At 48.9% G+C, this 16,360-nt stretch overlaps 1 protein-coding gene across 1 annotated transcript; it reads right to left on the reverse strand.

The window, feature by feature from the left end:
• Nucleotides 1-1,608: 1,608 nt before the first annotated feature.
• Nucleotides 1,609-14,226, reverse strand: STIP1 (stress induced phosphoprotein 1). The gene is made up of 13 exons (XM_055415665.2): nucleotides 14,074-14,226; nucleotides 10,693-10,902; nucleotides 10,096-10,237; nucleotides 9,804-9,945; nucleotides 8,868-9,036; nucleotides 7,739-7,865; nucleotides 7,551-7,653; nucleotides 7,213-7,333; nucleotides 5,884-6,105; nucleotides 3,165-3,201; nucleotides 2,862-2,965; nucleotides 2,531-2,703; nucleotides 1,609-2,080 (listed from the first exon to the last, which is right to left on the reverse strand). The coding sequence occupies exons 1-13, from the start codon at nucleotides 14,080-14,082 to the stop codon at nucleotides 2,008-2,010; spliced, it is 1,632 nt and encodes a 543-aa protein (XP_055271640.2). The 5' UTR covers nucleotides 14,083-14,226; the 3' UTR covers nucleotides 1,609-2,007.
• Nucleotides 14,227-16,360: the final 2,134 nt, after the last annotated feature.

The raw sequence follows: 16,360 nt of genomic DNA on the forward strand, positions 1-16,360 counted from the left end.
AGCCTGGCGGGCCACAGTCCATGGGGGTCGCAGAGTCAGATACAATTGAGCACACACACAGGTCAAGTCAGCTCAAGCCCAAGAATGCCTTTTATCACCACAAAGTAGATCCTTAAAGGCCCCAAGAGAAACAACTTTCTTAAGTCTTTCCTGTTCCCAGTAAGGGCCTATTTTTCCTGCCAACCTCAGAGCTGCCCAGGGGAATAGCTAAACAGAAAGTGAAAGTCAAGTTGCTCAGTCGTGTTTAACTCTTTGCGACCCCGTGGACTGTAGCCTACCAGGCTTCTCCATCCATGGGATTTTCCAGGCAGGAGTACGGGAGCAGGCTGCCATTTCCTTCTCCAGGGTATCTTCCCAACCCAGGGATTGAGCCCGGGTCTCCTGCATTGCAGGCAGACACTTTTCCCTCTGAGCCAATGGGCCCATAATGTTTCATGGCCTGACTGCCCCCACGCCTTGAAGTCTTCAGACTTGCCACCTCCCTCGGTCCCTCTACCTGCATCATGCTCGTCTGGGGCCAGTGCCCATGAGGCTCTCCTGTTCTGCCCTCATGCAAACATGATTTGGAGGGCTCCTGGTGGCCCGTCTTTCTGGTGCATCAGGATGTAAGCTTCAGGAAAGCAGGGTCTTATATTCACCCGCAGAAATTCAGCCTTTCTGGCAATTAATTTGGGGATGGAAATTGATCAGAGCCTGAAGAGACCATAGTACCAAAGGTGCTGCAGAATGCCCGTGGAGGGTTGTGCCACCCAGACGGGGGAGGGCACAGCAGGGGTGGGAGGGGGGCAGGGGCAATTCCTGGGGAAGGCCAGCTTCAGCTTATGCAGTCAAGGCAGCAGGAAGTACAGCCAGCTGCTGGCCTCAGCGTGTTGCTAGCCCCAGAGCTTCACTCTTGGAGCAAATGAGGAAGTTTTAGCCCAGCCCCAGAAGCTCCCCCAGTCCAAGATGAGAGTTTTTAGAAAATTTCCTGCAGCTGTGGAAAAGCTTAAAACCTAAACTCAGTTGAGAGAATGAACACACAGCAGCTGAGGGCTTTTGAGCTCTCCAGTAGGGAAGTCTGAAGCATCTCCTGCGATGAAATTGGTTTTGGTTCTTGGATGGGACCCACTGTTCCCTGATCAAACTGGCTTCTGGCTTTGAGTGCAGAACTGACAGCATGGGAATCACCCGAAGTTCACGGGACCCTCTGCAGCTGGAGCCACTCTGGGTCAGGTCATCTCAAGTTGTCCACTGGGTGACAGCACCACCTAGTGGCCATGTCGAGAGGCAGTGAGTCTCTCAGGCGTGTCTGACTCTGCCACCCCATGGACTGCACAGGCTCCTCTGTCCATCAGATTCTCCATGAAAGAATACTGGAGTGGGAGTGGGATCCTCCCGACCCAGGGATGAAACCTGGGTCCCCCTCACTGCAGGCAGGTTTTTTACCGTCTGAGCCACCAGGCAAGGCAGTGGAACCGAGAAGAGCTCACACCCACCCCACCATTTAGGGAGAGACTGGTTCCTAGTACTCAGCTGGCACTCACACCGCTTCCAACCCAGGCTGACTCCTGCAGGACAGCTGCTTCAGTCTTTTGGTAAAAAAAAAAAAAAAATCGCCCGGAGACATAACAATGTATAACCACGCCTGACTGGCTTGTTTTATTGGAGAAGAGGACGTGGAGTTAACAATGTGAATGAAGACAGTTGGGACCTGAGGTTGGGAAGAACACCCTCCCCTCCCCATAAAAGCCCACTGCCCCAAATAAAAAATAACCAACTATGGGAGAGCAGCTGAGACAGCAACTGGGGGGCAGGGGAAGGACCATGCGTGTGCTGGGAGGGCCCAGAGGCAGCAGCTGCACGAATACGCGAGTATAAGTCTCTGAATCTTCCATGTAGGTCTGTATAAATATATAGATACGCTGTTCGCTTGTCTCCCCTTCTCTTCCTTCTGCTCCGTGCTGCGTGCCGCGGTCCCAGCTCCTCTTTCCACATGAGGGCGAAGGGAAGGGGATGATGAGCAAGTCATCACCGGATGGCTATCAGACCCACATCCATCAGCTTCTGGATCTTTTGTGCTATCACAGGATTCTTTAAGTGTCTGACAAGGAAGAGGCAAAGTTATCTGAAATGAGACTTAACGCCTAAAAACTTTTACTTGCTCACAGAGCAAGCCCCAGTGCAACCCGCCCTGGACACTGCCAGCAAGGGGTGGTGAGGGGAGTCCTGGTGCAAACTGCCCTGTGGGAGAAGAGCACAGGCCTCCCTCTGCCAGTGGCCGGAACCTGACCACTCTCACTGGACATGAGCCCACGGACACAGCTATAAACTGAGACCTTTTCCCAGCAAACTGGTCTTTCTAACTAACCACTTAAGCCATTATCGCCAACAAACAAAGCCCTTCCAGCTCACCACCACCTGCCAACCTTTTACCTAAGAATTAGACTATATACTCCACTCAGGCGGATCACACTACTGCCAAAGGTGCACACACTCACTGTTTTTTGTCCACCTTCTCCCTCCAAGGCCGTCACCCCCCAGTTTGACTCACTCGCTGAGCGCCTGCGGGTCCTTCTGCATCTGTTCCAGGATAAGCCGCATGGCCGGGTCACTCATTATCTGCTGCACCTCCGGGTCAGCCATGGCCCGCCGCTTCACATCTTCGGGGCTGTCGTGTCGGTTGTACTGGGCCATCACGCAGCGCTGGTAACCATCTGCGGCCTCCTGCATTCCGGCAAAGCCAGAAGGCGAGAGCGTTAGCACCACCTGGCCCCCTGCTGCAGCAGGTCCAAGGTACAGGGGTCACTGAGGGGGAAGGCGAGAGGCAAGAATCAGAGGAAGGGAGGCAGGGCAGAGATCCCTGAAGGCCAGGGCAGCCCCACCTTACAGTTGGAGTCCAGGTCGAGTGCTTTCTGGTAGACATCCATGGCTTTCGTGTAGTCCTTCATCGCCTCCAGGGCGGCTGCTTTCCGGGTATAACCCTTGACTGGAAACAGAAAAGGAGAGAGGTGAGGCATTACCCAGAACACACTTCCGAAGCCTGCTTTCACCTCTGAACACCATTACTCCTCACCCTGACACTAGCTTCAGAATGTTATAACCTCCAAAGACACAGCCAGAGTATGCTCTCTCTCCTCAACCCTCTGGCCAGACGGGGCAGAAGGACAGCACAGGAAGACACTTACTGAAGGTTGGCTCCAGCTGGATGCACTCCTCACAGTCCTAAGAAGGAAAAGCAAAAATGAATCAGGATCATTCCTTTAGAGGCGCTACCCCAAAGCTGACTCATCACCTGGAATTACAAACCTAACTGTCCACCCAGGGCCATTACAGAACATTCGACTTTTGTTCTAGTGCTTCTTTTACTTATTTTTGGCTGCACAGGGTTTTCACTGCTGCGGCTTCTCTTCTTACAGAGCACGGGCTCTGAGGCATGTGGGCTCAGCAGCTGTGGTTTCTGGGCTCTAGAACACAGGCTCAGTAATTGTGGTACACTGGCTTAGGTGCTCTGCAGCACGTGGGACCTTCCCGGACCAGGGATTGAATCCATATCTCCTGCTTTGGCAAACGGCTTCTTTACCACTGAGCCACCAGGGAAGCCACTTGTTTTATTTTTAAACTTTATTGAAGTACAGCTGGTTTACAATGCTGGGTCAGTCTCAGGTGTACAGCAGAGTGAGTTACACACACACATATGATCGTTGCTTTTAAGATTCTTTCCCCATACAGGCCATTACAGAGCACGGAGCGGAGTTTCCTGTGTTACCCAGAAGGTCCTCATAAGCTATCTTATGTATAACAGTGTGTATATGTCAGTCCTAGTCTTCCAATTTGCCTCCCACCCCAGTTCTTCTGTTAATTGGCCTCCTGGTGATTCAACAGCAGGCCCAGAGAAAGTACAAAAGCAGAGCAGAGAAGCAAAGTACGGAGAACTTTAAGACACAACAAACCAGATCCTGAACCATCTCACAAGGCTGATGTTAATGAGGGAAAAAAACCCCGAAATGTAGGGAAACTTCTACTTTGAAAAATTAAAGAGGACAATGATCACCAGAGGAAATGAAGAGACCCTGATACTGACAACTCCATAACTTTATTTTTAGACCGGTGAGGAAATCTGAATATACACATACATCAGATGACATTATGGCCTTAGCTTTGCTATTGTTAGGTGCTAATAATGTTGTGAATGGATAAGGAGAGTCATTTCAGGAGATGTATGCTCAAAAACATATGAGATCAAGTGTCAAAATGTATCATTTCCTTTCACAAACAGTTTAGCAAGCTTCAGTGCTTATTGTTGAAAAATGAAGGAAAACACAGGTATTCTTGTTTGATGCATCTTCAAGACATAAAATTACAAGACAAAGAATGCTATGCAGTGTACCGTGCGCACTGCAGCCCAATCAACAGCTACCAAGAAGCCGTTTAAGACCAGAAGCAATTCTACTCATTCCTTCCTCCCATTTGCAGTTTGGGAAAAGTCCTATGCTACCTCTCAGGTGACTAACAATGTTATTCTTTACTGTGTAAACCAACTTGCTTTTGACATGGCCCTTGTGCAGTCCTACCAACAGCAGTGATGTCTCTAGGCGGGACAGACCCATAAGATCTGGATCATCAAACAAAAACCATCATGGACTCAGGTACTGGGGTCTCTGCTGCTGCTGCTGCTTAGTCACTTCAGTCGTGTCCGACTCTGTGTGACCCCATAGACAGAAGCCCACCAGGCTCCCCCGTCCCTGGGACTCTCCAGGCAAGAACACTGGAGTGGGTTGCCATTTCCTTCTCCAATGTGTGAAAGCGAAAAGTGAAAGTGAAGTCGCTCACTCGCCGACCCTTAGCGACCCCACAGACTGCAGCCTACCAGGCTTCTCCATCCATGGGATTTTCCAGGCAAGAGTACTGGAGTGGCTTGCCATTGCCTTCTCTGACTGGGGTCTCTAGATAGATCAAATTGCCAAGATGTACAGATTAGCTCATGCTCAAGGGCGTCATGGAGAGGAACTCCTCCAGTGTTGAATATTAGCATACCTGACCATGTGTGATGTGACTTACAACAGCAAAACCGTATTACTGAGTATCGAAGAAAGGAATGATGGTAAAGTTGCTGTAGAAAGTGAGGCAGTTCACCCCCTCCCCCAAATTAAACACAGAACTGCAATACTTCCACTGCTGCACACAATACCTGGAAGAACTGAAACTAGGGACAAACAGACATCTGTACTCCCATGTTCACAGCAGCCCTGTTCAGCACAGCCCAAAAGTGGAAACAACTGAATCTCCATTGATGGACGAATCGAAGAACAAATAGTGTGGTCTATCTATACAATAGAATACTATTCAGCCGTGAAAAAGGAAATGCTGACACATGCTACAACATGAACCTTGAAGACACTATGCTAAGTGACAAGAGCCAGGCACAAAATGTAAAATACTGTATGATCCCACTTACAGGAGGTCGCTAGAGTGATCAAATTCAAAGACAGAAAATAGAATACTGGTTGCTAGGGGCTGGAGGAGAGTAATGGGGAATTTAGTGTTTAGAAGATGCAGTTTCCACTTGGGAAGATGGAAAAGCTCTGCAGCGGAGGGTGGTGATGGCTGCACAATAGTGTGCATGGACTCGATGCCGCTCAACTGTGCATTTAAAACGTCAAAAAGGCAAAACAACATGTGAAGAAAGGCAATGGGAAGGGAAAAGGATCTACTTTCCCAAATACTTCCTCCATGCTAAATAAAACTGCATGGGCCAGGACAGGGCACACACAGGCCCTGCACTTTCACAAACCTCACACATGCCACCACCTTGAACCTATGATCAAAATAACGTCAAGCGGATGTTGAGGAACACATGAAAAGAGGAAGAACACACTCCTCATGGACAGGTTACCCTGCCCTCACCTTGAGCGCCAGCTGGAACTCCAGGAGCTTGGTGTAGCAGGCAGCTCGGTTGCTGTACAGTTTGGCATCTTTGGGGTTCCGTTTGATGGCTTCCGTGTAGTGCTTCATGGCCTGGGGGTAGTCCCCTTTCTGAAAACATTCATTGCCTTTGTTCTTCTCCTCCAAGGCCAGGTCAGGGTTTATGTAGGCCAGCCGCTCTTGCTCCTTCAAGATTTTCTCCGCCTAAAAAAAATTCTTGGAAAAGTCATTTAAATTCTCGTAACACTGGGCTAATAAAAAGTCTGATTAGAACTTTAATTTTCAGGAAGTACTGCTTGGTGGTGGTGGTGTAGTCACTAGTCGTGTCCGACTCTTACAACCCCACGGACTATAGCCTGCCAAGCTCTGCTGTCCATGGAATCCTCCAGGCACAAATCCCAGAGTGGGTTGCCATTTCCTTCTCCAGGGGATCTTCCTAACCCAGGAATTGAACCTGGGTTTCCTGCACTGCAGGTAGATTCTTTACTAACTGAGCTATGAGGTACTGCTGGTGAGATTTAATTTGGGGATTAATAATTTTATATTCCTTATACTGTGTACAAACTACAAAGACATATTGTACAGCACAGAGAACACAGGCAATACTTTAAACATACACTATAGTTTATAAGCTTTGACTCATTGTTATACCACTGAAATAATGTTATAAATCAACCTTACCTCAATTAAGGAAAACAATTTTATATTTCTCGTTATCAAGGTATATGTACTACGAAACAGAACAAATGGTATTGACAAACACTTGGTACAAAGATATGCCTTATGTGAAAATGATGGATTAACAGCTCTTATTTTTCTGACCAATCTTTCTGTGAATAAAATCACCCCCCGACATAATTTGGTTGTATAAAGTAAGAAAAACTTTCAGTTCAGTTTAGTCGCTCAGTTGTGTCCAACTCTTTGTGACCCCATGGACTGCAGCACGCCAGGCCTCCCTGTCCATCACCAACTCCTGGAGTCTACCCAAATTCATGTCCATCGAGTTGGTGATGCCATCCAACGATCTCAACCTCTGTCGTCCCCATCTCCTCCCGCCTTCAATCTTTCCCAGGATCAGGGTCTTAATTTACAATAAAAACCACAACACCGCCAGTGCACTGACCCTCAACAGACTTAAGGTCAAAACCCTGGCTGACTAAAAAAGACTGCAGAAAACTGGGTTATTTCTATGTGTTGTCATCATTAACAGGGGACGCATCATATAAAATAACCAACGACAACAAATTCATTACTAAATAAAAATGACTACAATAAATCGAATTAAGAAAACATCCCTCCTTCCCTACCCACCTGTTGGCATTTCTTGAGCACATCTGGGGTTCGGTGCTCTGCCAGAGACTTGTTGTAGAAATGGATGGCATCCTTGTACTTTTCTTCTTTGAAATAAGAGTTGCCAATTCGTGCATAAGCTCTGACAAAGACACAAGAAAAAAGAATTTGCTAAGAGCAGAGCACAGACAAGGTCAACCTCTGCAGAGGAAAAACACCTAGACACAGGCCCCCATCACTGCCCCGGCACCACGCCCCTCACACCTTCTGTCTCAGTGCCTGCAGCCTCCTTCCCAGCCCCCTCCCCACGCAGGCATGGACCCCTCCCCATTACTCAAGGCACTCCAGGTCAAGCGTACTTGGCGATCTGTCGGTAGTCTTCTCGGTTTTCTCGCCCCACTTCAATGGCCTTCTCACAAAGTTCCCGGCATTGACCATAGTCACCCTTTTCAAAGTACACGGCTGCCAAGCAGAGGATCAGGAAGGAAGTCAGCCCTTGCCTCTTCCCCAGGCCTTGGGACCTCTCCTGCGCCCGGCCCGGCCTCACCTGCTTGGTTGGTTATGTAGGTCATGTTGGTGGGATCCAGGTCCTTGGCTCTGTCGTAGTGCTTCAAGGCTGTGTCAAAGTCCTTCTTCTTATAGGCTTCATTCCCCAGCTCTTTTTCTTTCAGCGCCTAGAGGAGATGCAGGAGGAGAAGACTGAGCACATCTAACCCAGACGGCAAAGGGAGCCAGCACCTGGGATGTCACAGGTACGCACAGCACACACACCCGACGAGGCTACGGGAAGCAGGTTCTCCACACCCACAGGGGAGTATTAGCTGTCAGGATGGAAAACTGGTTTCCTCTCTGCTTCCTCTGAGACACCCCCATCCCACCTGCTTTACTAGATCTTTGTCTGAAAGTGAGGGTTTCCTCAGAGGAGAGGAAATTCCCTCAGCTTGAAACAACCTGAGTGGACAACACAGTCCTGGGCTGGGTTTAATTCTGAGAGGCTGAGCAAGTTCAGTCTCTCTCACACGCAGCCTCTGGGTCCCAGGCACCAGGGGACATCGGCAGAGGGGTGAGGAGGAGCGGGAGGGGCTGTCCTGGTGGCAAGAGTCTTCAGCAGACTCACGACCACCCACACCGTAGTGCCTTTTTCCAGCTTTGAGACACCATGAGCAACCAACGCTTACCCATTTGATGGTACTAAATTTGGCAACAATCTGCCGTTCCCATTTATAAAAAGGGAAATAAAATCGTTCAGCACAGGCCTGCTGCTTTGAAAGACTGAAAGTTGTCCGATAAGCCAGGAAACAGAAGCATATGAGCTGACAGACAACATTCTTCTGGATCACAACAAGAACAAGGACCACAGTTTTCAGGCTGACCCTGGCTGATTTCCACACTGCCAGAACCATGAGCCAGAACCACAGTGGCCATGGGACCCTGTGGCAGATTCTTGAGACACACAATTCCTATGGAACTGCTTGTTACACAGACCTTTAAATATACTAAACATTTTAATTATTAATAACAGTAATTTGACCACACACTGAGCACTCAAAAAACCACTACAGCCATCCAAAGTCTAAAGATGGTCCTACCTGACACACATTTCCGGCTACTAGGCAGTTTCTAAACGCATGATAGTAAAGTGTTCTAGAGAGACAGACAGATACACACACACCAACCTGCTTCTTATTCTCTGGAAGATCTTCTTCCATTGGCTCTGGTTTTGTCTCCTTTTTGGGAGGAGGTGGCGGCGGAGGTGTTGCAACTTCCTCCTCTTCATCCATACTGCCCAGATCAACTCCGAGCAGGACACTAAGAGTAGTCATGATCCGGGGATCTTGCAGTTTCCTAGTATTGGTTAAAAAATGGAAAAACAGAACAGCACTTAAGTCTTCTACACAACTGATCTTAAACCCCACTTACTGTTAAAGCTCAGATTACTGTACAGAAAAGATTCTCATCCATGGGAAGGTTGCTAGATTCTGTACTACCCATGAGTTACAACTGTGGAATGCTCAACCCCTCAAAAATCCATATAAAATATGAGGTAATGCAGGTGGGATTTGTTTCTCGAGGCCAGCAGACACACAGAGGAGTTATAGGTACACTCCGTCTGATCTCAGGAGTCAGAGGCACCCAGGCAGTCACAGACACCAGCACAAGATTTAGAGAGCCAATCTTTAGATCTGATGTGCTTTCAACCATGAGTTTCCACTCCAACACACCAATAGAGAGGGGTATGTTGTGTTCTCACTATCAAGGTATATGTACTATGAAACAGAATCAATGGTACTGACATACACTCGGCACAAAAACATGCCTTCTGTGAAAATGTATGCCTATATATACAGAAAGGACAGGGCTGATGCCAGGTCAGCACTGCAAGAGTGCAGTGAAGGTGGGGAGCGTGAGAACAGGCACTCCAGATTAATACATAATCCCTGACCCTTTCTAGAAATACAAACAATAAAGCAGTAGACCCTGACTGCTCTTTGGAGGAAAAACACAAAGGCAGAAACCCCAGTCTGGTCTAGGGAACCCCTGCCACAGGATCCTGGAAGAAACCACAACGTTCGTACTTGTTTCTAGAGACAAACCTGCCACCTTGAACTTACGTGCCCAGGTCGGATGGCTTGTTCCGCAGCTGCTCGATCAGTTCCCGGTAGGTAGGATCTGCGAGCAGAGTCTTGGTCCTGGGATCACTCTCCAACTTCTGGTACAGATTAGGCATGTTGAAAGGGTTCATGAATTTCCTTTCTGTTTTGAATAAAGGAGAGCGCACCACCAGGAAGTCGGTTACTGTGCCCCGTAGCCTACTAAACCAACAGCGGGGGGTGGGGGGCCTCAATACTACCCGACTACAAACAACAGTCAATAGAAGGGGCAGGGCAGTGTTTTGGGGCCTACCTGCCAACCGCGCCTCCATATTCTGCAAACCTTCTTTGAGCTGAGGATTGTTTGCTTCATGTTTTAAACCCTCCTCATAGGTTTGCTTGGCTTCTTCAAATCGGTTTAAGAATTCAAGAGCTGCTGCTTTTCGTGAATAGCCCTTAAACCAGCAAAGAAAAACAAAAAATAAAAGACACCCAGAGGTAAATTCCAAAGATGAACTCAAAACAATCTACTTTACAAATCATGGAACAAAATGGGTATTCACGTGAAGGCCACGAAACAAACAAAAAGAGGACCAGGATACAAGGGTAGTATCTATTGACCCTGAAGCACACGGCCGCTTCACCCCAGGTTCATTTTATGACGCTAAGTTTTGTTAGTTTCTTGAGCAGCTTTCTCTTAGTACAGAAAGTAAAACATGTCTTAACTAATAGTACCTCAGATTTGAAAAAACATGTCATCACTCTGAGGAACATTCTCAAACAGGCAGGAGGACTGGGAAGAGGGCATTAACCAACTATGAGTCTCTCAAGACAGGTGACCAGGCAGGCCAGAACTATCCCCAAAGGAGTTTCTGGGCACCTGAAAAGCCCCCATTCACGCACAGCTTACCTTGCCCCAGTCAGGCTTTAGGTCAACCGTTTTGCAGCCGTCTTCATAAGCCTTCTGGTAGTCTCCTTTCTTGGCATAGGCCGCTGAGCGATTGCTGTAGAGCACATGGTTCTGGGGGTCTAACTTAATGGCTTCAGAGTAGCACTGTAACGCATCATCAATGTTGCCAGCACTCAGGGCCTTGTTGCCCTTCTCTTTGAGCTCATTTACCTGAGAAGAGAGGAACCAATACAGTTTCTCCCCATAAAATTCTTCTTTAGTCCCTATTTCTTAGGTGACACTCATTCCTTTCTGTAACTGCTGACAAACTGGTTACTTTACAGATCAGAAAAATCATAGATTAACTAATTTACAGTTCCCACACCTGTGGGAAAACAGCAACGAAAAAATAAAATAACAAGGAAGAAGTGGCCTGTCTCTGCGCTTTGCTGGCTCCCCTGGGGATTAACTCCAGCCACTCTTCCAAAAGTCTCAACTTGGAGCTGATGAAGCCACTCCAGGACACATACATGAATTCCTCTTGTGGAAAAAGAAATTTCTTTGCCTTGGATTTCCAGAGTTCAAATGAAAAACTGAACACAGGCCTAGTTGAAGAGGGAGCTTCCTCGCTGAAGAGGGAGCCAGGAACAAAGAGGACTGAGCATGCACTGGTACGCTCCAGCAAACCGCCGGTGCCAGGATGGCCTTCAGGAGCATCAGGACGCTCACCCAGCATCAGAGAACAATCTGTTTCCACTGGTAGATGTCACAACATGGCAGATTATGGCTGTTTCTTAACAGGTAAAAATGAAGCTAGGATAAAAATCAGTTTTTGTCATATTTAAGTAGGGGCTACCCTGGTGACTCAGTGGTAAAAAATCCACCTGCAATGCAGAAGAGGAGGATTCGATCCCTGGGTGAAGAAGATCCCCTGGAGAAAGAAATGGCAACCCACTCCAATAGTCTTGCCTGGAGAATCCTATGGACAGAAGAGCCTGGCCGGCTCCAGTCCATGGGGTGGCAAGAGAGTCGGACACAATTTAGCGACTAAACAGCAACAAAACAGATGGAAGGAGGATAAAGAACCACCACTGCAGTTCCATTCCCTGCTCTCTCAAAAGACCCAGAATGAAAACAGCGGGAACACACCAAAAGGTTTAACTGGTGTGAAATGGACCTTGGCCATATCAGAGCAGGGTCCCAATTAAAAGGCTTCTCCAAATCAGGGAGCCCAACAAGAGAGGAGGGCCACCCCTCAAATGCCCACACATTGGTGAGAACAGCTGTGTCACTCAGGATACAAGCCATTCCTTCTTGGTATGCCCAGCCAGTGTACTGATGCAAGAAAGAATTCTGCTGTGAGAAATGACTTCAAAACCCTGAAGCACACCAAATGGTACCCTCCACTAGCCAGAAAAATCTTAAGACAACCTCCAAGAGGAAAAAGGAGACTACCAAATTTAACTAGCAAGGGAAAAAAATCTTATATAGAATGCAGGCCGCAAAGTGAGAAGTCAAAAAACTCAAAAATAGTTCCACAAGGCAGCTGAGAATACCTTGGTGACATTCTTGCCTATCCTACAACATTTTCCAAACTGAGCGTACCTTTCCTGTAAGCAGGAAATCAGCACCTGAAAACATCAAGTGGATGGAGAAGGATATGGCAACCCACTCCATTTTTCTTAACTGAAAAACCCCATGGATAGAGGAGCCTGGTAGGCAACAGTACATGGAGTTGCAGAGTCCAACGTGACTCAGTGACTAAATAAGATGATTGTGTGCTAAAATTTTGTAGTGTATGCATTTGAACTAATAAATTTATATCAACTGACACATAATTCATACAGTTGTATGCCTGTATGTGGTCAAATTTTAAGTTTTATCACTGTGAGATTTGGTACTTAGTTTAAAAAAACACAATTTTACACACTCAAAATTTCTCCAATTTGAGTATTTCCTAAAACTGAAACATGCATCTAAAAGGAAAAAAAGGTTACATATCGAATGGGTGCAGGGCAGTAAGTTTTAACACACCTGGCCATCTTGTACAATGGGCCTGGTAAACACGCAGTTCCCGAGTTTACTCCCTCAGTCTACCTGCATGTACACTTCTACTATGGGCAAGTGCGATAAAGCAAAATTTTTTCCCCATATTTTGGTAACTTCGGGATGAGAGCTCGTCTTGAATTTAAAATCAGTTTCGTGTCTATATCACAGCCTATTCAATCCCAGACACAAGTCAGTTATCATGAGGGTGCAAAATGTTTAAACTCTCAGTTTCCACTCTAATTTTTAAAAAATTTAGCAAAGAGGCTCCAGATTTGACTAAAGGGAGCAATAGGTATACCAGGGTAAAAGATTCAGTTCTGTAGATCACACCAATAAAAACTCCGAGCTGTTCCTCCTCCTCCCCCGAATCAACCATTACAGCCCAATAACAGGTTCCAATTCAATAAAACCTCTCCAGGCGTCTCACAACCCTCAGGCCACAGAGGACACAATTAACTCATGGAAAGTAACCCACAACAGCCTCAAACTCAGCCTCCCAATAACGCTGAACGGAGTCGAACAACTTACTTCTCGCTGCTTAACTATATACTTTAAATTTTCTTCAGCAACTAATTCCTCCTCGTGCAACTAAAAACCCACGTTTTAGAAGAACCAGTCCTCTGTTAATTCTTGAATCACACACACAAAAAGAAAAAACGAAGGGGAAGGGTGCTGCACATATGATTTGTAAAATCCTGGTGGAGGTGAAATTCATTCCAAGGACTTCTGTTGCACCCGCTCCTTTTCCGAATCACGCTAAGAAGTCGGCCTGCTGCTCATCACACCTTCACTCAACACTCTTCCACCCCGGACTTCCACGCAGAGAAGTAGGGTTTCCCCACAACTGGCTACCGAGTCCATCAGCTACTTGCAGTGTATTCCGTCCCCGCTCCCTCCAAGTTAACTGGGGCCCAGCCCTGGGTAACCTGTTTGCAATCTCTGATATCTCTCCCAGAAGACGAATTCCCTGACCCCTCTCGCCCACCTCCAGCCCTCCGAACGCCGCGGGCGCCATCCCCCTGCTCAGCCTGGACCCAAGTCCTAGGAGGCCTCAGGCGCCCAGCCGAGGCTCCTCTTCCCGCCGCAAGCCGGACTTAAGCCGAACTGGCGCGTCCCCCTGCCCATCTCGCCCAATCGAGTGGCGACCGGCACTCAGGCGACCCCGCGCTCCCCGCCGCCAGGCCTCGCTCCCCGTCCGCCCGCCGCGGCCCTCACGCCCTAGCCTTCCCCGCGGCTCCGCCGACCCCGGCCCCGGCCCCAACAATCGGGCGCCCGCCCCGCCCCTCCACCCGCGGCCCGGCCTTGGCGGGTCCCAGAGCAGCCACGGGCCTTAGCCCGCCCCTCCCCCTTCACCTGCTCCATAGTCCGGTCCGGAACCCCGTTGAATAGACTCCGTCGGCTCCGCGTTCCCAACCGCACGCGCCGCCTTCTGGAACCTACTAGAAGCTGCCGGGACCCCCAGATCCCGCCTCTTCCTCGCCGGCTCACTGGTCGCTCTCCTCTAGGGGGCTTTCTAAGGTTTCCTACCATTGGCTTGAAGTCTAGCTCATCATCTTTGCTTCTCTCTCATTGGACAGTGGGGAGAGTCCTGCCTCCCCCGCGTTTCTAGATTGGACGTTGCTCTGAAAGCCCCACCCATCATATACTCTACGATTGGGGGGAGGGGCGGACCTCTGCGACACTGATTGGTCACTTAGCCCGCCAATCATGGCCGCTCTGGCCGCGCCCATTGGTCCTGTTCTTTCTGGAAATTTCCACCTCTCCCATTGGGCTGACAGACTCCGTGACAGAACCGCCTTCAGATTTAAAAAAATTTCAATTGGTCGGTGAGTTGCAGATACTTTGCTCTGATAGGTTTAAATTGCTGCCCGTCAAAGAGCGGTAGGCTTTTTGCAGCAGCGGTGGCTTATGGGAGTCCGAGGCCACCGACAGCCTCTGCAGTGGTGGTTTCTGAGGCTGTGGGATTGGTGGGTCCGCCCGGGCCGCTTCTTCCGTCGGTCTGCGGCGAGTCAGTCTGAAGCAGTTCGCTTCTCTCCGGTGGCATTGAGTCTTGGTCCTTCGCCGGAGTGTCAGGCTGAGGGGTCCCAGCCAGTAGGGGTGACCGTTTGGATCGGCCTCGGGAGCACACCCTGGCCTGTCCCTGAATCCCAATATTGGGTTCTGGGAGTCCCAAAATCCTGCGTGATGGTGAAGGTGCTGGGGCTCGGGTAGGACAGGCTCGGGATTTCATCTTGGCCTATCTCCTCGGTGGAGACGCGCACCCTCGCTGAACCTCTCGGGTAGAGGGCCGTGGCGTGGGATCGTTCACATTCGTGCAGTAGAGTTTTTAGCCCTTAATGAAGGAGCTCTGCCTCCGTTATTCGGAGGTGAAGGGGTGAAGGAAACAAAAGACTGAGATGCTTGATCACCTACTGGCGGGCGGCGTCGTCCTGGGCTGTTCTTAAAATCGTTGCCCTCTTGGGAAAGGCAGGACAGGTACCTGCAGAGAAACAAAAAGGGCTAAAGCGTCAGAGAGAAATGATTTCGCTCTGGGCCAGTGTGTGGTGCATGGAACAAAGGCCCTGGATGTCTGGGGTCTAGAGGGAGCTTGGGTGAGGGTCTTAGGCACTGCTGTGCCCGCCCCACTTCCCCACCCCCAGCTGGGTAATGCTATCCCTTCCCTGTGTTTTAGCAGCCCTTTATGCCGATAGGTTTTCACAGGGTCCTCTTCTGTCCCAGCTGTGTGACCCCCTTCTCGGATTTGCAACCTAGGTCGCTGCAGATCGCATGCCTCCCTTGATAACCCCCTCCCTTGCTTGGACCTTTGGAAGCTTTTAGCCTGGGGATCAGGGCCTACCTGCAGGCCTACTTTTCCCATCTGTTCTTTTCCTGTCCTCCACCTTCAGCACCAAACTCCAGGCGCACTCTCCTGTCTGTTCCTTGAGCTAGGTGGGCTCCTTTACTTTGGGCCTGCCTGCAAGATGTTTCCTCTGCTGGCATCCCCCTTCCACCAACTCTGCCAGGTCTTGCAGGCTGATAAGAGCTGTCAAGGTTTTCTGGCGACCTGCTTGCAAGCAGCTCACTCATTTCTGTCCGCCAATTTGTTTTCACTACTCCATGGGCCACACGGGTCCAGTTACAGCAGCAACTTTGGTATCCATCCATGGCATTTTGTAGGGCCTACAAGGGCCTTGTGTCTATTTTCGTTCATATCTTTGTCTTCCAGGTAGGTTATACAGTGTCTTGCACATAACTTAATTAATCAAATATGCTCTGTAGTGTTTTAGGTATAATTGTGGGCACTGGGGAAGTGCTGTGAGGAATAAAAAAATCACTGTTTTGTAGTGCTCATTTTAGTGAGATAAGCTAAAAAAAAAAAAAGTTTGCACGTAGAATCTGCAGTAGAGATAGAGCACTGAGCAAGTGGGTAGTATTGCATTTTCAGCAGGGGGACCAGATCAGACCCCAGTGAGAAGCTAAAACTTGAGAAAAAAACCTGAGGGAATGAAAGAGTGAGATCCATGGAACTCCTAGGGAAGAAGCTTGCCGGTCAGAGGGAAGGTCAAATTCAAAGGCATGGGGTAGCAAGAATGGCAGGGGTAGGAAGGAGGGACTAGAGGAACTCGGGGTGGGAAGGAGATCCTGCAGTATGAGACACCAT

Source organism: Moschus berezovskii, chromosome 25 (assembly GCF_049115385.1).
Source record: "Moschus berezovskii isolate FMDL1 chromosome 25, NW_MosBer_1.0, whole genome shotgun sequence".
In the NCBI taxonomy this organism is placed as follows: Eukaryota; Metazoa; Chordata; class Mammalia; order Artiodactyla; family Moschidae; genus Moschus; species Moschus berezovskii.